The 21474-nt window shown below is 36.0% G+C and overlaps 1 protein-coding gene across 1 annotated transcript in view; it reads right to left on the bottom strand.

The window, feature by feature from the left end:
• Window positions 1–1992: 1992 nt before the first annotated feature.
• THSD7A (thrombospondin type 1 domain containing 7A) overlaps window positions 1993–21474 on the bottom strand; it is a gene marked incomplete at its 3' end in the record, with an annotated part of 196496 nt that continues 177014 nt past the window's right edge. Inside the window, exons 20-28 of the mRNA XM_080339999.1 lie at window positions 17615–17732; window positions 14835–14980; window positions 14077–14251; window positions 11742–11915; window positions 10631–10726; window positions 7599–7681; window positions 7052–7262; window positions 3606–3693; window positions 1993–2077 (exon numbers count right to left, since the gene is read on the bottom strand). Of these exons, the coding sequence (XP_080196125.1) occupies window positions 1993–2077; window positions 3606–3693; window positions 7052–7262; window positions 7599–7681; window positions 10631–10726; window positions 11742–11915; window positions 14077–14251; window positions 14835–14980; window positions 17615–17732 (1176 nt within the window). The remainder of the gene's footprint in view (window positions 2078–3605; window positions 3694–7051; window positions 7263–7598; window positions 7682–10630; window positions 10727–11741; window positions 11916–14076; window positions 14252–14834; window positions 14981–17614; window positions 17733–21474) is intronic.

The raw sequence follows: 21474 nt of genomic DNA, 5'->3' as shown, positions 1-21474 counted from the left end.
CTTTGATGTAGTAACGCCACACCAGTAATATAAGTTATCTAAGTTAAAGTAGGACCATAATCTCTCTTGAACATTCACAAAATGCACATTGGTTCCAACAACTATTCTACATGGAACAAAAGTAGATATTTTTAAGGACTGATGTTACCCATTGATGTCCACAAGAGTCTTGTCATCAATTTCAGTGGATCTGGGCTAAAGTTTGCGAACTCGGTGTGCAAAAACTGGTGCTTCTTGAGTAAATAGTGTGTTGAATAGGCAGAAATGGTTTAGGTTATAAAAAAGACCTGAGAACCTAATATTGAACTTTATATAACAATTATTTTTGAGAGGTTGCCTGATAAAAGTTTTATATTGCTTAGTAGTGGCACAGTCACTCATATGTTCAAGCTACATGTAGAAGCCATTTGATGACAATAACCCTTCTCAGGTCACGAATCACACCTGTGATAAGCATGTAGATACAGTGGCAAGTCAATGAGCTTCATGTTGGAAGCATAACACTGAAAAGCCATAAGCATGGAGGAGGTTAAAAGTTTTTATACTGCCAGAGTTGTTAAAAAAGTCATGAGTATTAAAATAGCAGAACTATTGATCTTATTGTTGACTTGCCAGTATACTCATGAGTTTAACTGAATAATTAAGAGTCTATCCAACTGTCCTAATTAGAAAAGACAAAAGGGCTCTGAGTATTGCAACAGTGAAAATGGTCATTACTAGCAGAAGAAAAAAAAAAGGCAAAATGATTTTATTTGATTTGAACAAACAATCAGAATACCTTTTCAGACAGTAAGTATGTCACTCAGTATTACAGGGCAACCACTTTTTCTTTTCTTTTTTTTTTCTAACAAAGTTAACAAATATAAAAAATCTAGTCATAAACAGCCTTCAAAGTACAATAAGAAACCAGCAGGACACTCCATACCAGTACAGGTAGATGGGCCAAGAAACTAGACACTTGTATTACTGCCATGATATAGACTACAAATGGCCGCTGTGACGAGGAGCAGTGGGTACAGTACACGTCGTCAGCTGATTCCATCCAGTCGCAGTCCAAACAAAATGCTACTCTCTTCTGGATTCAAGACCTGTCTACTGGACAATCCTTACACAAGATACATCATCATCCTTTCTGAAAAGAGGCAGTTTCTATGGCAATACTAGTTAAGTGCATATCATGCTGCACTAATATAGTGCAAAAATTTGCCTTACATGTAGCAAAAAAAGATGCAGGCAACAGTCTGAGTTAGAGAAAGTAGAAACGTATTGTAACATTTACAATGGGTATTCTTTTTCCAGACAAGAACTGCTAGAAAATACTGAATCTGAGAATGCCTCCTTTCTGGATGTAGATATGAGGCCTTTATACTTTGGAGTGATAACAGGACAGAATTTTGCAAGTGAGTCATTGCCCTCTGAAATGCAGGTTAACACAAGTTATCGTGAACTGGCAAACTGTTGAACTTGCTCAGTGGGTTAATCCCAGTTAAAAGTTAATACCGTACTAAGCACTAAAATGCTCTTTAACAAGTATATAATTTGATAGAGCAATACATATGGTTGAACTGAGTATATATGTTATTCTTGAATATAGAGTCATAGCTTGGTACAAACTCTTCATGCGTATTGATTATACTTGGTTAATGTTGCCGGGGCTTCCAACTGTTAATACTATGTCAGCTACAGTATTCTGGAAACAGAAGTGGTGCTTGTAGTTTGTAAGATTGAGGAAAGACTACAAATCTCCAACTGTAGCATCTATTAACGTGATTCTGCCAGATTTCTCAGTGTTGATGGTCTAAAGTAAAGCAATAATACCTTGAATATCCATAGGCATTATGAAATCCATCCTTCTTTATCCATGGTGCAATTACAAAAAAAGAAAAAGTCAAAACACTTATTCCACTCCATAGAAAATCCCTGTGGCTTTGGATACCTTCTGATTTCAATCCATTAATTTAGACTCCATTTGTCACCATGAGAAGTTATATTTTACATATCTGCATCTCCATCATAAGCCAAGGTTAAAGGTTTCAGTCGGTTGTTCTGCCTTCTCTGGGGCTTCTTTGGCTTTTTGCTGCAACAATAAGATAATTTGTAAATAGAACAAGAAACTAATAACATGGCAAAGATGGATTTCAGTCTTAAATGAAAGATGAGTGCGTTGTTTTAAGATAATGCATTTGGTTGTTCATGTGTAAAAGCTATAAGCCTAAACCCTTTACTTGGATCAGTAATTATCTCTGTATCAACCCAAAGCAACATCTAATTCAAAGTTCATTTGTTCAGGAACACACTGTTATGGGGCTGATGTGACTTGACAAAATCCTTGGCAGGTAATCCTGCAAGATCAGTCAGTTTTCAGAAAAACCCAGAGCCTGCAGTGCAATATTTGTTCATGTATCAAAACCGTGATCAAGTTCTTTTAAATTATATGACTCAAATCTTAACCTCTGCTAACACATCAATGGTTTTTACAGGAAAATTCCATCTTTAGATTAGTATTATCTCATTATACTTGCTGGAATGACTACAGTCAATTCTAGATGTTATAATCAAACCAGTCATAAATAGCAGGGATATGGCTCTTAGCCATAACCATTCCCCGCCTAGCCATGAATTAAATTTCAATCCAGCAGTATTTCCAATCCATTTGATGAAGTTTTAAAAAATTACCAAGCCAAAAGAAAATGCATGTTTATGCATGCTTTAGTACTTGTCTTCTTTTAGAGGGTAATATAAGCCTGTGCTTCCTCAGTCTTGTCCAAAATCTTATCTCAACTATTGCACTTAGGCTGTCCAAATCTAATTCTTTGTTACCACACCAGTTGTTACAGCGTCTTGCAGTGGCCATAGATTTCAGCCTGAAGAATCTGCAGTGGAGTTGTATGTTAATGGATTTTTTTCCTCAAAAAAAAAAAATATTTTGTTCTTTACTCAGACAGAAGTGGGGTTTTGGGGAAGGTTTACTAAAAACCAAACAAATCCAGAATCCCCTCAAATGTCTACTAGTGCAGTCTGGCCAAAAGCTTGATGCATGCAACCACGCTTCCCTTGCCTTCCACCTGCATAGTCATGTGGATCAGCAATTTCAAACAGGACCAAAAAAAATGACAGGGAGAGCATTCTTGAGGAGTACTTGTTCTTGCAAAAAATCTGTGTTTTCATATACACTAAGACTTTTCAACAAAACATCATTTTATGTATGAAAAACACATAAAGTTTTCAGAATTTTTTTGGTTGTGTCTCTCTATATCCTGCCAAATACCACATCTGTCTTGCCTGATTAGTAAATTTTCTTCTTGTTATTTCTCTCTGCATTTTGTGATACAGATGCAATGAAATTATCATGGACACAGTACGTTATTAACAGAGACAAACTGGGCAAAAATAAACTGTACATTAAGCTATGCCTTTTTTGTAAGAAATTTTAGCCATCATCTAGAATACAGCTGGAGTCCACTAACCTGAGCCTGGACAAAAGGACATAGAAAATTAAACACTGCAGCTCACAGAAGTGCCTGCAGCTTCTACAGCAGCACATATAAACACTTGCATTACAGTCTGTGTGGGACTGCTTGTTTGTAAATAATTAAAGAACTCACCAGGCTAGATAGATCATAGATACAATAAAGATGAGTAAAACAAATGCACCAGCAGCTACACCATAAACCCAGGTCTTCAGCCTCCCATCTAAAAGGAATGAATGTTAGTCAGTAGTGTTTGAGTTAGTCTTATTGAATTATTAGTTCTGACATAGTATAGAAATACTTCTATAATGCAAAATCAATTTCTTTATTAGCACTTACAGCTTAATAAGAGTAAATACTGTTATAAAATGGAGCAATATCTTGTCTGTGCACTTGTGTTCTGCTTTTCAGATGAAGCCAGGATAATCCAAATGGAACTGAGATGTGGGGCAGGGGCAAGTGAGACCCCCAGAAACCCAGACCCTGGGCCTGCTGGTAGCGAACAGTCCTTCAGTGCAATCGCAGGGTAGCTTAGCAGCCTGGAACTCATTTATGCTGTTGGCATCACTTCCATTCTCTCTCTGGTAAATCAATCTGCCTGTTATTTTCATTTTTGTTGCTATTTAATTTTATGTATTGAAATACCTTTAGCATGTCTTACCTCATCTACACCTTAACTGTACATACACAGCTTTCACTACTGCATAAGTAATAGTATCAAAATTTCTTCCTCTACCGTATATGTTTTGTTGTTATAAAACAACTTCCTCTCACAGAACAAGTGAAAATACACTGAAAGAGACAACCCATTCTCATAAATAGAACAACTGTCTGTTAATGAGGACTGCATTTATGTGCAGCTTGTGCAGTTTGTGTGCTGGACATGATGTCCCTGCAGGCAGAGATTGCCTTGATCCTACGTGCACCCACTTCTCCCAGGAAAAGTGACATCACTTTTTCTCTTTGAGGGGTTTTGTTCTGAACCCCGAATGAGTGTGTCACAACCCAAGGTCAGTCTATGCTGTTTGACTCATTACATTTATCTGACTCATTGTGCTAATTTCTAAGTGGCTTTTTGAAAACATTCTTTTACAGGAGGTTAGCTAGACTTGTTGCACCTCCTTAACAATGAAAATTCCATTAAAAAGCTGAATTCTTTCATTTAGAAGGAGAAAAAATATTTCACCAATTCATGTATACTTTCATTGTAAACAAACACAGCTAATTTTTTTCTGACCAAATACTTATTATTTCCTGATAACTCTTTAGAACAAAAAGGCATTATCAATGCAGTTGATGTTTCTACAATGTAATAATATTAACAAAAATTAGTCAGACTGACTTTGCTCAGATTCACAGTAGCCCTCTCCATTGCTGTGCAGTTAAGTTCAGGCTTTCTGTTCTCTAGCAATGCACAGTCTTGCAGTCATGTAGACAACTTGTTCAAGACTAATTAATATAAAAATATTTTAGCATCATTACATTAATTAACATAATGAAATATTATAACTAATAATAACTGATACAAAAAACTGAACCATTAAAGATAGATGGAACAGTAGATTTGACCTGATGTATCCAATGATATGATAATAGGAATGAGAGGAATGCAGGCTTCAGTACCGCTAAATAGGTTAGTTTCTTCTCCCTTAGGCTTATTTCTATTGGCAAATGTAAGGGGGTTTGGGTTGTTATGCATTTGCTTGTTTTAAAATAGTATTATCTCCTTGAAAAAAAGACTGGCATTACCTTGTGTACAAATTTATTTATTTTTGCCAAATCAGGGAGTTCTGTTAATGAGGTCATAGGCTACTACTCACATCTAACCCAGGCTTTCTGAATTCCCCTGGACAGATTATTTCTACATATACAAGGCAACTGGCATATCAAATTCATCAGTTTTGGGTAATACATCAACAGAGACACCTGAAGAGGATAGTTTAAATAACTTCCTTTCTGGAACTCCAATATTATTTGTTGAAGACAGTGAAAGAAATATTTTAAATCTAAATTTAGAAACTGTGAGGAAAGGCATGATCATGCTAGAGTAAATCAAAACCTTTCCAATAGTTACTCGATCCTAGAATTAAAACAATCAAGCATAAATCTCATCTGAAGTGCGAAATGTTTACTTTCTTCCACATTTGCTCATACCTTCACTGAATAAAGTATTAGTTCTATTGAACACCATTGTTTTTGTCTGAGCTGACTTATGTTTACTTCCTAATTTGAATTACTGGAAAACTGGTGAGTTTTCATGAAATCTCTCAACTGCTCCTTGCTGCAAACCCCATGTCTGAGCTCACATGAGCATCCACGTTCCTAAATGGTTGAAGGCGACTGTCTGACATTTCCTTATTTTCAGCACTCTGGCTGCTCCAACTCACCCTCTGGCATTTTCAGGAGTTAGCTAGAATGAGTAAAAGATAACATATCTGGTAAGATGCTATTTTTTTAAAGGAGGACCAGAAAACATTAATTTTATATATATAGATAGATATATTTTATTGTGGATTAAAGTATTAACTATTTGGAGTAAAGACCATTTTATTGCAGGTACAGTACAAGTAACAGTAAATACTAGTAGGACTAATGGGATCTAACATAAGTATTTCTAAACCAAATATCAGAAGTACTGTTGTAGTTCTTGATTTGCAGCATTTTATGGATTATGCATGTTTTCAATTTTCAGATTAAAAACATTCATAAAAGCTTTAGAAAGGAACGAAAACTCTACGATACAAGTGTGTTAGAATATTTAGCTCTAGGTAATTTAAAAGACATTTAAAAAGATACTCAATTTTTCTGTTAATATAATTAACATTTTGGACAAGCATCATATCTCTTTATGAGAAAGTATTTGGTACTTAAAATTTAGTTATTTCAATGCCTAATAGTACCAGGAAATATTTAGTGAAATCTGATTACTTGATAGACTTTATAAAATATTTTTAATGTGAAAACTGTCAGTATTGCACAGCTCTAGAGCTTGCTCAGCTCTAAAGAACATGGTCTGTCATAAAAGCAAATATTCCCTATAGAGACTTAGAGAATGTCTATACTAAATATCAATAATATGGTTAGCTCTTGTCTAACATGAATTAGTTTAAATATGGATATGGCAGAAAAGCATTCGGGTATCTATATGGATTGTTTTTCCACAATTTATGCTATGGTTGCAAATTTTAAGCAGCCCTTACCCTCTGCAGTATTGAGTGCTACCTTGTCACACCTCTGTCAGAAGCATTATTGGTTGAGAGAGAATAATCTAATATCCTGGCTTGCAATTTTGCAGCCACTTCCCTTCTAAAGTCACATTTCAAATAGCATCTGTGAATTTTAACAGGTAGAAGTGATCGAAAGGAAATCTTCTGCAATACAAGATTTCATTACATACACTGATGGAGTGGCTGAGATGGCTAAGGGTTTGCTTATGTCTCTTCCATTGTTTTCAGTCAGGGTAGATGCCTTTCTTCTTAAATGAACACCTAAGGGATTTTCTTCCTTGGAATCACAAAAATGGAAATGCCAGACCCTGCAGCAGTACTTAGCATTAAGGACTGCTCATTGCATGAATTCACCTGGCCCAAAGGGCTGTAGAAACCAGGTCCTTCCTCGTCCTGACTGGTTACTGGAGGGCTGAGTAGGGTTCACAGCTCGACTGGTTTTCACATCTCCCTTTTTGTCCTCCATGGTGGGGATGACCACCACTGGGATGAGAGTGCACTGTTCGAGTGTGCCATCAGAGGACATAACTTCGGTGTATCCATCTTCACAAGTGCACGTTCTAGTCTGTAGGGAACAAGTGGTTTATACTGTGTAGCAGAAAAACTGTTTTCTGTGCGCTATAAAGCGTAACAACATGGGTGACTGGGAGAGAAGACTGTTTTGATGGGTGCTAGCCTGAAGAGTACCTCTTCTAATATTTTTATGCAGGTTTGTAGCAAATCAACAAAGATTATTCAATGTTTAACTGAAAGGCAGAAAAGGGACTGAGGTTTATTTTAACAAATTAATGATTAGCAAAATCTCTGAAAAAACTTCTTGTTGGCATTAACTTTGTAATGCAGAGAGATGTGTGGGAAACCCTCATGGGGGTGTTTTATGCTCCAATGCAGTAGCACATACCTCACTGCAGTAAGCGTGGGGTTGACTGCACGGTGGGTTACATGATCTGTCAGCATCTGGCTGGCGCATCACTAAACAGCCCCCTGTAGGACAGAAAATCATATTTTGACATGCTAATACCTCACCACTGACAAAATTACTGATGTCATTGCCTGCTACAGTATGTCATGGATTACAATTTTATTGCTAATTTGAATTTAAAAGTCCTCTTATTCCAAGGTGAAGGATAATTGGTGTCAGGTATTTTCTTCTAGGTAAAGTAAGGATACAGCACATGTATTTGCATTCATGTGCATTTTGAAGAACTAATGTTTGGCAAGTGAATCTTTTGTTTTTCCCTTTGTTCCTTTGATTGATGGCTCAAAAACCAGTTTAAATGTTTTGTTGTGCTTGAGGGAATAGATTTTGGTTCTTTAGGGCCCTTGTTATGATTTACACACTAAAACTTTGGTCACAAAGAAAATAAAAGTGTATTTTTGGTTTGTATCTTTGCCTGTTAAACTGAAATCAAACTAAACCGGATTATGAATGGACACCTGTTTACTGCTGCTCCTCAGCAGTCACTTTTATATATGCTATCGCTTTGCCTCTTATGAAGCCACACTTCATGCTAGTCTAAGAATTTTCAGAAGGAAAGAAGTATTATCAGTTAAGCATGTACTACATCCTTGATACTGATGATATAGTGAGTTTTAGTATGTATCCTTTTTATACAGCCTGGTTCTCATTTCTACAGCTCTATGTACAGCGCAGTTATTGTTAAGGACCAATACACACAATCAGGCTTTCACTATCATTTCATCCAGAATTATTTTAAAAGACATTTAGAATCAGTTTTAATTTACCCAGGTTTCCTTATAACTTAGAGAAGAGGGATATGCATCACATAGTTTAAAATTTATACTACTATAGGATGAGTTATCTTGCATCTCTCAAATTAATAACATTTTTATACTGGTGTGATATGATGATGAAATCCTGATAGCTGAGGTTGGTCACAACCATAGCAGATGCAGTTAGATGTGGTTACGTAGATCCAAGTGTTAACAGGATGGTCAATGAAGAACAGAAACCCTGCTGGTTGCATAAGTTTTCCCCACCCTCAGAAAGGAAAAATGTACAACCTAGCATACAAATCACGTGCCCGTGGGAATCTATGTAATAAAATATCAGTCATCCAAGGAAGCTGCAGAAGGAAAGAGTTGACTCATCACCCATAGGAAACAACACATTCAAGTAAAAAAGAACTATTTAGCACAATAATATTATGCAAGTAAGTAAATAAATAAAGGCCTTAAAATACCAACAGGACTCATAATAATTAAAAAAATAAATTGATAATGTCTGAATTAAAATACACTACGTTAAAGACAAATGTGCAGCAATAAGGCAGCAAAGAAACACAACCATCAGAGATATGGGTTGATTCTAGATCAAAATAGCTGATCTCCATTGAAATCAATCATGTATACATATCTATCATTTGAGCTGTAGTTTATGCAAACCACCTTCAAAAAACTTTCAAATATTAATTATAATCTGGTTCATAACTGTATACTTCATGCAGAGAAGTTCTTGAAGAACATTATACTTAGGTTCTTTGTTTGAAAACTAGCAGGAACATTTTAAAAATATAATTTTGCATTGCATGGAAACTGGTGATTACATTGTCTGGAATTTTCCACTAGTCTTAATTTCAAATCAGAAAGTTACCACACATACAAATAAACTTTGAAAAAAGACATACAACATAGGTTCAAGATTAGTTTGCCTAGCAGGTCCCATCATGAAAAATCTGCCGACACATGTTCATACACTTGTGTTTCCTGGCCTTTATCACATGATTATTCAGTCACACCAGAACAAACTATTATTTTAACGTTACTGACTGTGACTTATGAATATATTCTAATTTAATCATCTCAGACCCATAATTGCCAAGATGCTGTAGGACCTGTAATAGATAGTATAATACATTAATCTCAATAAGAATTCTTACTTAGAGATTTGCTTACCATAAGAACACCTAGGCAGGAAGCAATCAAGGTACATAAACAGTGTTGCATTCATTGCGAAGTTGATGCATTTTAATATTCTTACAGTACAAGGTTATACTTGCAAAAGAGACCTGGGCCTATTAAGCATTAATTCAAAACCTTGCAAAAATAATAAAGATATTTTGTTTCTACTGTTACAACAGACAGTAGTGGTGGATTCCAACATGAAGAAGTATCGTACTGGCAGTCCATGAATTAGAGCTCCCCTCCTGTGACTGACTTGAGAGTGGCTGGCATTGAGGATGTGCTTACAGTCTCTGGGATTCTCTTATTAATTACTATCTCCTGGGCTGATACAAAAATTATTTAACAACAAATACATTACTCTTAGCTTAAATGAATCTCTAGTTCTGATAAATAAATTCATATAAACAGACATATAGGAAGCTTTTCTTGAATTCTGAGACTTCAGTCTTTCTCAATTGAGGTTTTGTGCTTTGGTTTGCACGAAAAGTAACTACATCCCATAGCTGTCCACTGAATTATCCTGCTACAGGCTTGTGTTGCTGAAGTAGAGAAATAAACTTCTATTAGAATATTTATTAAGATTTGATATTTTGCAATTTTAAGGATATATATGATCTATGCATGATATCAAGATTTGCATCTCTGCCTCTGTATAAGCACTGAAATGAACTTTGATACATAAAAGTTCTATTTATTGTAGGGTTCGAAACCCTAAATTTAGAAGTGTAAGTATGTCTATTCTAAAAAGAAAATACAATGTAAATTTTCCAGGTCCAGTACAGAAGATAATTATATTTACTTTTAGCATTACATGCTGCATAATTCTGGAAAAGAAATTACATCTTCAGTATGCAAAATCATGATGATTCAAGACAACAGCACATTAATTCATGCATCAGAAACAAGTATTTTTAGCAGATTCTTTAAAAAAAATGTTGCCATGTGTTGGAAAAAGACATTATACACCTGTTTTCCAGGTCTTTGTGTGTATATGAAAAGAGTAGTTACCTGTGACATTTAAACCATCTGACCTTTGGCACCACACGGTTCGAGAAGATCCCTTCCAGGGGCTCGCCATCCACTTGTATTCATAACACTGGCCATCTACACAGAGAACATTCACTTTTCAAGAAATTTGATGAGAAGACTAGTGGCAGCCACACTCATCAGTAGAACATATTCATTAAGTTTAATGGCTTTTATGGCTAAGCAGACCCCTCCTTCCTTCACTCAGCAACTTACAAGGGTGCACTGCACACCTGGAGGCCCCAAGGTCTCCTGCACTTACTGGGTACATACAGAATAGACCAGATGTGTCCTGGACACTAGATATAATGGTTGTACACACTGCTCGTAGAGTACGCCTAATGTAGTTAATGGCCAAAACAGATGCTTCCAATAACCTCATAATGGCTATGGCCCATCTGTTGCACAAAACTCATTTAGGAGTCAGGTTCCTTTCCTGGTAAAACTGAGCTTCAGTCAATGCTTCAGTGCTTGGTGAAGTGGCCTGGGCTGCATGTGGCTTCATGTCTCAGCTCTGCTGTACTCCTCTCATATGGCCTGGGATAAATTACAAAGTCTTTCTGACCTTAGTTCCCTTATAAATATGAAATTCCTTTTTGCCCAGTCTGTCTGGCCTCTGAATGGAAAAGAAATGTCTGTACAGAAAATGACTTTTCTTAGATACTTTGTCCAGTAGCAGTAGTAAGCATGGCTGAGACTTTTTAATGTCACTGTCATGTGACTAACAACAATTCAAAGGGTTGAGAGAAATCAAAATTTCATTAAGTATCAAAACTTAAATACTTATTTTTATTAATGTTATCAAGGAGATGAAGCAAATATTTTTCCCATGTTATAAAAACAAAATTTGTTATGGAAACAAAGGGTAATAAATACTCCAAAGATTGTGTTTAAAGTGGTAATACATGATAGGCAGCATTTGAAAGTTTTTCTGTTTACAGTTGATACATGGAAAACAAAAAATTAAGTGCATTTCTATGTCTACTAAATTTGTATTTGCCTAAATTTGATACCACAAACAGAATGAAAACAAAACTATTGTTCTGTATTTTTTTCTTACAGGAAGTGGCCTTCTGTGTATTTTGGTGCTTACCATTGCATGGTCTTGTTTCCAAAGCCTGTTCTGGACAGAGATGTTGATTCTCTAATTCCTGAATGATCACTGCTCGAGATCGGACTTGGATCCCTCCAAAGCCGAGATCCTCACCGTTAACACAGGTCAGCTGACAAAGGCTCCATTCTGACCACTCTCTTAAGTAACAGTCTCCTGTCAAAAGCAATTTTATAAGATGAATGATCTTCAGATGTTAAGAGTTTTTTGCACTGAATATATTTTAGAAAAAAATGTCCAAATTCAGTTTCTTAGTCTTCCCACTTTATAGTTCCTTTCATTCCTCTTTTAAAATGTAAGAAGATAATATTTTGACGCTCTGAATATCTGTGCAGTAGAAAATAGTAATAAAAATATTATATTATACAAAAAACTATTTGTTCTAAAGCAGAGCAGTTTCCTGTAGTATTTGCATAAGATCACTCTCACTTTGAATTTCTGAGTAACATTCCACCCAATGTCTGGATTTTTGTAAACTTTAGAGTATTGTACACTGTATGCCTTATGCTAAATTCGTCTTTGATCTTTAAAAGAGAAAACGTTTTCTGGTTTTCAAAAGATTAATAGTTACTTATCCTCATGCAGAATTTCTCTAAACAGACAGTAGAAACTGCTGGAACATTTGTTGCAAGAAAGGGAAATGAGAAGGTGATTAAAATGACTGCTCTGGCTATTTCATGTTAGGATAACAGAAATTTGCAGAATGTTATCTTATAGAGAGACTGAAAAATAAAATTATACTATTAATAATAACACTAATTAGCACGATGGGCTAAACAACATTTAAGGAAGATCTGAGGCACAACACAAAGAGACCATTTTGTTAAAACTGCAATAGAAAATGGGACTAGACTGTGCACAGACTCATAAATAAACCTTTCAGTTCTCATTATTTCTGTGAAAGAGCTATTAAAAATTCATGCTACCTTGCATTATACTGATGACAGATATAATCAGTAGTGTGTTGACCAGATGCCTGATTAATGAAGGAATTTTATTTCCCAATGTTAGGAAAGCATGCGAAGAAATAAATAATTGAAGAACTGATATACACATAATAGGAAAACAAGTAGTGGTTTTTGGAAACATTAGTTGGAGTGTATCATTAGCACATCCCCACAGGGCAGTTATCCTTGATGGCTAAATGCAAAATTGTTGAAGAACAGGTTCCTGGTCAGCAAAATTTTAAAATCGAGCACTAAGCATATAAATATATATGTATATATATATATGTATGTATGTGTGTGTGTGTGTGTGTACATATATACATTTATTTTTTAAATAAATTCAGCTAATTCAGCTAACCAGAAATCATAGCTACAAGCTTTTTATTCTTCCAATTTTAATTTAATAAGTAAAAATATGTCAAAACCATGCAATTGAAAAGCTGTGTGCAAAGCAGTGATAGAAGTCTCTCTGGTTTTTATTATTTTCTATTTATTGAGGCAACTTTACCTTCAGTCCAGTCCAAAATGAACTGGAAAAAATCCTGAGAAAGAGGAGAGTTGCAAGAGAGCAAAACCAGAGTACTGATATGGAATGATAGCTACATCGGAAATGAAGAAATTAATCCCTATTTGTGAAGATACATCAGTAATGACTCTACTGAACAACAGCACTACACTTCAAACTCTACAAATAAGTATTTGAAATGAGCTGGGGTGGTTTTACTGGAAATTCAACAGCTCTTATAGGCTCTTAATTCTTCTCAGTATGATAGTCATGGACCTGGTAATTTATAACGGCTCCTTTGGATTCAGTCTTTGAGGGCAATGATAGTGCATGTCACATTCAGCAAGTTAAACAGCTAGAAACATTCAAATTTTCTCAGACACCAAAATATTAGTTTCATTTGGAATAGTCCCATTAAGCAAAAAAATAAGGCTCCCTAGCTTAGCGTCCTTAGACTCCTGTAAAAGGCATCAAGTACTTAGCCACTGCTAAAAGTGCTAATAAAGCTGTTACATGATCTAAGCGCTTAAGACAAATATCTAACTGTAAAATAAAACTCTTTCTTGTAAAGTTAAACACAAGTTTTATTTCAAAAGACTTTGTGAAAAATTTTATTCTTATTAGGTACAACATGAGACCGAGACATATTTTTTTATAAAATTTAAAACCTGGTATTTTTTCTAATTGATTTGTTGTCAAGAAGCCACTATCAGAAAGTAACTCTGTTGGTCATTTGATGGATGAATCTAATCAGTAAAGCACATGAAAAAGATTTAATTGCCTGTGGTTAATGCTAGGCACTGATAATTGTAATGATACCCAACAAATCTTGAAAGGCAACATTTATTTGGAATAGCTTTGTTACCTGGACAAGGGACAGTGCAGGTTTCCTCAAGTATCATCTTCTTATTGCCATCTACAACAGGCTCTATTTCTCCACAAAATTCCTCATCTACTACTTTGCCAACATCTTCAGTGGTTCCATCAAAAACCACACAGGAAATGTTCCTCACTCGTGTTCCCTCTCCACATTGAGCATCCTGGGGAAGGAGGACATACATGAATGCTGGACATAAGCTCCAAAAGACTAAATCCGAGCTACATATCACTCTCCTATTATTTTTTGCTTAACTACATATTCATTCCAGCAGGGAGAAAAAAAAAACCAAAAAACAAAAAAACAAAACCCAAAACTTTGTTCTCTACTTCTGAAACAATCAATAAAAACAAACCCTAAACTCTCCAAAACTCTGCTGGCTGCTACTACTGTTTCTTAAAGTATAAGGCTAATTATGCCTTTAAATTGCAAACACAGCAGTATCTCATGTGGAGATTTCTTCTAGAATGCCAATCTATTTCCTCAGATATTCTTTTACAATAGAAAGATTTAGATTATTAGCAAAGATGCTGCTCAGGTAGCAAAGTTTACATTTATACTTTGAATATCTGTAGGACATTTTTATAACTGTTGACAAATATGAACTCTAAGAATAAATCTTTAGTTTTTGTATAAGAGGGGTGGAAAAAAATTGTTTACACTGTTATGAAGCATGTGTCAGAACATATCACAAATATGCCTAGATATGCAAGCTCTGTAATGCCAAAGTCCCATATGGCTTTTACCTCTACTTTGCATGCAGACCATTGACCATATTGCCATCGATAACAAGGTTTTACTGGACAGGGTTTGAATTGCTCCATCTGAGAAGGACAAGGTCTCCCATCACCCTGAAATGGCTGATTTATGGTCCTTCTTCGGATCATTTTTCCTATTAATGAGAAACAGCAATATAACTAACAACAAAGTGGTTAGACTGATTTACTCCTCAAGATCCTTCTACTTTGGTGACGAGCATTGTGTTTGAATAAAGTATTTTTTCCACATTTCACAAGCTGGATTGTAAAATAGGTGGAAAATGTAAATCCCTAAACCAGAGACGTCAGATACTTTATATTGTATCATTTGTACTGCAAGAAGTGCAGGAGGGTGTCTGATTAGGATTTCAGATTGTTCCTGTAACGGCAAACAAAAAGTATCAATTTCATAGTTCAGAAGCCCGGGGAAAAATATTTTTTCTGAATGTGACATATTTGTGGCACTTCACTGGTGATACTGTCTCCTCATCTGGAGTTTGCTACTAGAAAGAAACAATTCATCTATCTCTTCTTCCCTGAGTTAATACACAATCATGTGTCCCGTGATTGCCTGATGCCCACAACCAGGAACAGCTTGCAATTTTCTCTCACTGTCTGTCTGGATAACGTGATATGCAGATTTTGAAGGGCGTGGAGGATTCTTGACTCAGAAAATTAAAATACAACAGGCTTATCCAACATTAATCTTGTCTTCAACCATGAATAGCACGCTATCCAGTGTCATTGAGATACAGGTTCTATTTCAAATACTTATATAAACAGAAAGGGGAAGACATTTTTATCCTTTTACAACTCTTGCTTCTTTCATCTTGCAGTGAATATTAGACCATTTCAGAGAGATCATGTCATATAACAAAAACAATTTTTGTGTGCTAGAAGTAATGCTATAGTGGCTGCTCTAGACTTGGCACCTCACAAGTGTTTCCACAAAAACAACACAGCTGTGGTATTTTAATCTGTATATCGATAAAGACATGAACCAAGTCTGAAGTAAGATGTATATATTTAAATTGTTTACTAAGGCTTATAAAAAAACTAAGGAATCGCATAGATTTATGTACATAGAAACCAGGGTTAGCTGGCCAAAACAATTCATCTTGAACTCCACACTTCAGACTGAGGCATCTGGAATTGAACAACCTTATGATCATGGCACAAATCTTTTGCTGAGAGCAAGCTACACAAGCCACGATGCAATAGCAGAACTATATCAGTCTCCTAGACATCTGTGTTCATTGCCGCTAGCTAGAAGGAAATTCATCAAGTGGAGCCTCATCATTCTTGGATTCACAGCTGCTCCAACTGACATGTCACAGGAGGAAAAAAAAATATTGAAAAATACTGAAGAAAAAAATGAAGATAAGCAATGAGCAGAATTCTTGCATACAGTATTCTTCCTAAACTTTATGGATATTTGCATGGGTGCATAAGAGTGATTCAGCTTTGTGGTCACTGGGTTTATTAGATGGTCATCACTTATTGAAAAAAGCAATTACTTCTTACTTCCTGACTAACAGGAAAATTATAGCTTCAAGAATTACATATGAGGTTGCCATCATCTGTTAAAAACACTGAAAATTTGAAAGCTGTTTTACATTACTATTTATTTATTTTACTTCTACAAATAAATTTTATACTTGTAATGCACAGGGATTTCAGATAGTGACCCACAACCACATTTTCAAAAAGCATAGCAACAATAATTCTCACTTGGAGAAATATCAGGTCAGTTGTTGAGTTCTTGTATATAAACAGGAGCTTGTAAAGGAAATTCTGTCAACATATAAAAGCCTTCGATAGAGCTGTCAGTTCAATTCTTACTCTATAAGGGTTATTTTGAAGATAGAAGTGTAGATTATTTGGGGTTAGAAGACATGCTTTGAGAGGTAATGTCAAGAACTGAAACCTTACGTTATTAGATACTACAGTATCAAATTATTAACTGTAGTAATTAAAAAATCCACAGGTCTTTCTGTTCAGATCCTGAGGTCCTCAGAGCTTTCAGATGTTTTTGCCCAGACCTTTTCCCTGTAGTGTGCTCCCCAAGGAGCACAAAAAGATGAGCCCAGCAGTTGAAAGTGGTTTCCATACACCACTAGACATTCAATATCTGTAGTGACGTATTCCAGACATGATTAGAGAGTGAAGAGGCTTCATTAACTTTCAGTAGTCTGTACACTTTAGTTGCCTGCCACAACAGTACTTTCAGGCTCTTCTTCTGAGACATATTAGTACAAATACATAACAAGAGTTCCCCTATAACTAGAATATGGCTTTGATATCCATTCACTGAGATCTGATTTAAAAACACTCAGTGTTTAGCAACATTTTGTAAAAAACAAGTTAATGTGATCGCAGTGAAAGTAGCGTGTCCCCCGCCTTTATTCTGTGTTTAAAAACACAGAATTTTGCAGAGAGTAAATTTGTTTTAATCACTGTGATGTTCTACAAGTTTAGTTGTTCTAAACTCACTCTTAATGAAACTTAGGAAGAAATTCTTCCCTCCTTCCCCCCACCTGCTGAAAAACAAATATTCAAATCAGTGTTCATCTTTGTCTCAATATATCATTCATCATATCTCACTTTGTTCCCAGAGTCAGAAACTATTCTGGGCCAAGTTCTCCTTATCTTCAGTGAGTACAGTCTCACTGAAGCATATTATTTCCATGAATAAGGCTGATTTAGATCCTCATCACTCTCCCTAGCTAGTCACATTTACTAGTTCTGCAAAAGGAGATATTACCAACCTGTAAGGCCACATGTTTGAGAGCACTCAGACCAAGGGGACCAGTCAGAGAGCTGACAGTTCACGGGACACTCCACCACACAGGATGTATTCATTTGCCATGTCTTCTCCAAACCAAGCTAAAAGTAAATATTCAATGGTCAGCACATAACACTCAGTCTGTGTCACTGTTGCAGGCTACGCATTTGGATACGGTGAATCTGAGACAGCTAAAGCTTTAAGAAAGCACGAAGTCATTATTAAATAAAAGATAAAACACTTAGAACATTTAAAAATCTCACTTCAAGGCAGTCCTAACACATATCTTGATTTACAAATATATGTTTAAATCCTATTTTCATCAATTATTTTCTAAATTAGAGTCTATAAATGGAAGACTTCAGCTCTACAGTATCACTTTATAAAACAGGTGAAGGACAAAGTAATTTATGAAGTAGCAATAAAATATTTCCAAACAGGAATATACAAATGCTGAACTATCAACAGCTATTAACAGCTGAATTCAAGTGATGCTAGGAGCCAGGTTCAAAACTAACAAAAGAAGAAGGATGAACACGCACTGGATAGTCAATTTATGTGTCAGAAGTTGTTGTGGATGCTAAAAGTTTACAGGAGCTCCAGAGAGTCTGAATTCGTTAATGGAAGAGAAATCTGAATATTAAAACACACAGAAACCCCATTGATCAAATGCAATCAAAGAGCTGAAAACAGGTGGCAGCTGTGAGAGGAGTAGATGGATACTCATGTATGTCTGTTCTCCTTACTCTTCCTTAAGTGTCTGCTTATGTCTCTCTCATTTTTCTCCTAATGTGGTATATAATTTTATTATATATGTTATGCTATCCAATCTACTGTATGCAAAAATATTGATATGGCATTGACAATGGTTTATTCTAAAAGACGTAGGGCTTTGTGTGTTTTCTGGAAACCTTTGCAAAATGCAGAATCCTCTAACATCCCTAAAACAAAAGCTCCAAATGCTGGAGGAGTATGAGAGAAGGGGGACACAGAAAATAGCCAGACTCCTGTGTCTTCCCAAAAATACATTCTGTGCTGAGCTGTTCTCTGGGCAGGAGTCAGCCTAACACTATAAAATGATAGAACCTGCACAGTGAAGGACAAGTTTTATAGCCATGCTTGGAGATGGCACAGTGACTACATTGCCCTTTGGTCTAATCCTGTAAACCCATTTCTATGTTCTTATAAACTCCCATGCTCCAGACTTTCCCATTCAAGGAAGAAAAGAAATATTCTCACTAACACATGAGAATATATGATGCAGGGTGGAATACTACTGATGGCATAAATATTAGCATGACAATAATAATCCCTCCAGTCTGTAAAACATCAGAATGAGTTAAAACAATAGGTCGATTATAGTGTTTATGACATAAAATGTGAAAGAAAAACAATCCTGCCAATAAGAACTGATTTGCAGCTTCTCAGTATAAAACAGTCTTCTTCATTGGCCCTCAACAGAACCTTAATCATCGAGGCCTTTCAGAATCCCAGGAGGTTGTGATTATTATTATTTTTTTTTTTAAAGGCAAACTAGATGTTTCAAAACCTATTAATTTTAATGAATGGAAATGTTAATGACATAAAACCAGCAGTTAAGACTTTAAAAAGGAAATAAAACCAATATTTCCTACTAAATGCTAGCATAGAGCAATAATTAGGCGCAACATTAACATGTCCTCCATAAATAAGCTACTACCAGTACTGGAAATGTCTCACCCTGATAGACTCACCAAGTCTTAAATCTGTATTTGCAGTACCATTTATTGAGACAAATGAGGTTTTAGACCTCTGTTCTGTTTTATACATCAAAGAACGAGTTCTTGGCTTTTCTCTGTGGCACAGTATAACCTTGATTATCCAGCTATCACACACAGGTAACACCTGAAACCTTTGGATAATCTGGAATTTGGATAATTAGGAAACCAGAGAACCTTCTTTAAAGTCTGTATTTGGGTCAAATCTTCTGAGCAAAGGCTTTAAAGCCTGCTGAATTGATTCCTGCTAATTATAGAAACACGACTGCTCTCTTTCAAGACTGGCCTTCTCAGCTGAACTTTGGCAGCTACAGAAGGAAAAGCCCAAGAGAGATATTAAAGGTGAAGAGGAGAAAGCTGAAGGCCAGATTACCCACTGTGATCTGCCATTTACATGTCTTAGATACTGAAGTGCTGTTGAAATAGATTTAGGGAACAATTGGCAGGTTGCAGTTTTATATTAATTACACATTATTTCCCGCACCTTAAAGAGCCTTTGTTGTGGATGAGGTGTGGTTTCTGATTTGAGAATGACAAGTACTGGAGGAGTTACACCAAAAGCTATCACTGGGTGCCCTGTATTCCTGGTCACACACGTCAGGGGCAGGAGGCTGCCAGACCAACCTGCTCCATAAACCCTGTGATCCACAAAAAGTATCTGTATTTGCTGAAAGGAATGTTTGGCACCACAGATTAACCTCTGCTGGAGGTTAATCATGTAATCTGACAAGCAGACTATTTGCCAATAAAACAGAAAAGTTTGCTTTCTAATGCAGACAAAACTGCTGGTTTCCAGGTTTTTCTGATCTTTAAGTGAAGGTAAATGAATAAAAACAAGCCCATAAATATGAATATGACCAGGACCAGCTTGCTTTAGGTGATTTGATTTCCAAATACTGAAGGAAAAGACGAGCCAAGTTCTTGTGATGTGCTAATTTTGTAGAGTTAGAGACCAAGTAATCCAGTATTACTGTGCCCTGAGAGTTTGAAAGGAACTATGTTAACATAATGAGGCCTTGGAAATAAGCTCTAGAAATTGATTTATCCTGGCAGTAATCAGGATGACTGCCTAGCTTCTTTAGCTGATTGACTGAAACAAACACAAGATCATATGGATGCATTATTAAAGCAGAACACGGGGGCTCAAAATAAATGGTGCTTATACATGGTGATATTCAAAAGACAGAGTGAAGGGATTTTTTTAATATATAGCTTTTATATGTTGCTTGAACCTCATATTATATATAGGAACTCAGACACTGCAGTCAGATGCCTTCCTTTCTCAGGGATCAGGATAGATTTAGCTATTCTGATCACTCTTCTTTGCATACAATAATGAGAATCATAATTCTGTAAATGTATCTACACATAAATTAAACAAAACTTTTGGTTTATTCATCCATCTTATGATTGTGCAGGGGGAATTCCATTAGCTGTCACTACAAAATTATTTCACCTTTCTCTTACTATCAACTTTTCTAACCACGTGCACTCTGTTTTGAACTTCAATTAATCTTTCTGCACTGCTCTTATAATGCAAAAACACAGGTGAAAAACCAAACAAACAAACTCAGATCCAAGCAAACAAAAAACCCCAAACAAACAAACAAGGGGAAAAAAGAGAAAAAAACACGCAAAACCTCAAACCCAAACCAAAACACCCTGAAGGATTACCTGTGATAAGATTAGTAAGAAGTGCATAGTATGTATTCACATTTTAGTAATTTCTTGAATACTTTCCTCTCGTGACTTGGAAGGTCACAGAGTTTGCTTTCACATCTTCAGAGTGAAGGGTCTGGTAAGATCTGGACAGCCTGGCTTTCTTGTTAATCAGGTTAACAGGTTTTACTCCTCACACTTATTGGATCAGCCTTTGACCTTGTTGTACTGCTGCTTACACATCCATAATGCAACAAATAGTCTTAACAGTATGACTGGGGAATGGTTCAGAGCTTTCTACTGGAAGATGTACCTCTATATCATCTAGCAAACCAAAAGGGCAAATAAGACTCTATAACAGCGGTTGCTGATAAAGCCAGGACCTCACTGCAGTGACGTCTGTTGGCCAGTCATTTACAACAAGTAG

The sequence above is a fragment of the Nesoenas mayeri genome, assembly GCF_963082525.1.
Source record: "Nesoenas mayeri genome assembly, chromosome: 2".
NCBI lineage: Eukaryota > Metazoa > Chordata > Aves > Columbiformes > Columbidae > Nesoenas > Nesoenas mayeri.
Note: the sequence above shows the minus strand (reverse complement) of the source record. Positions and strands in the feature narration are given on the sequence as shown.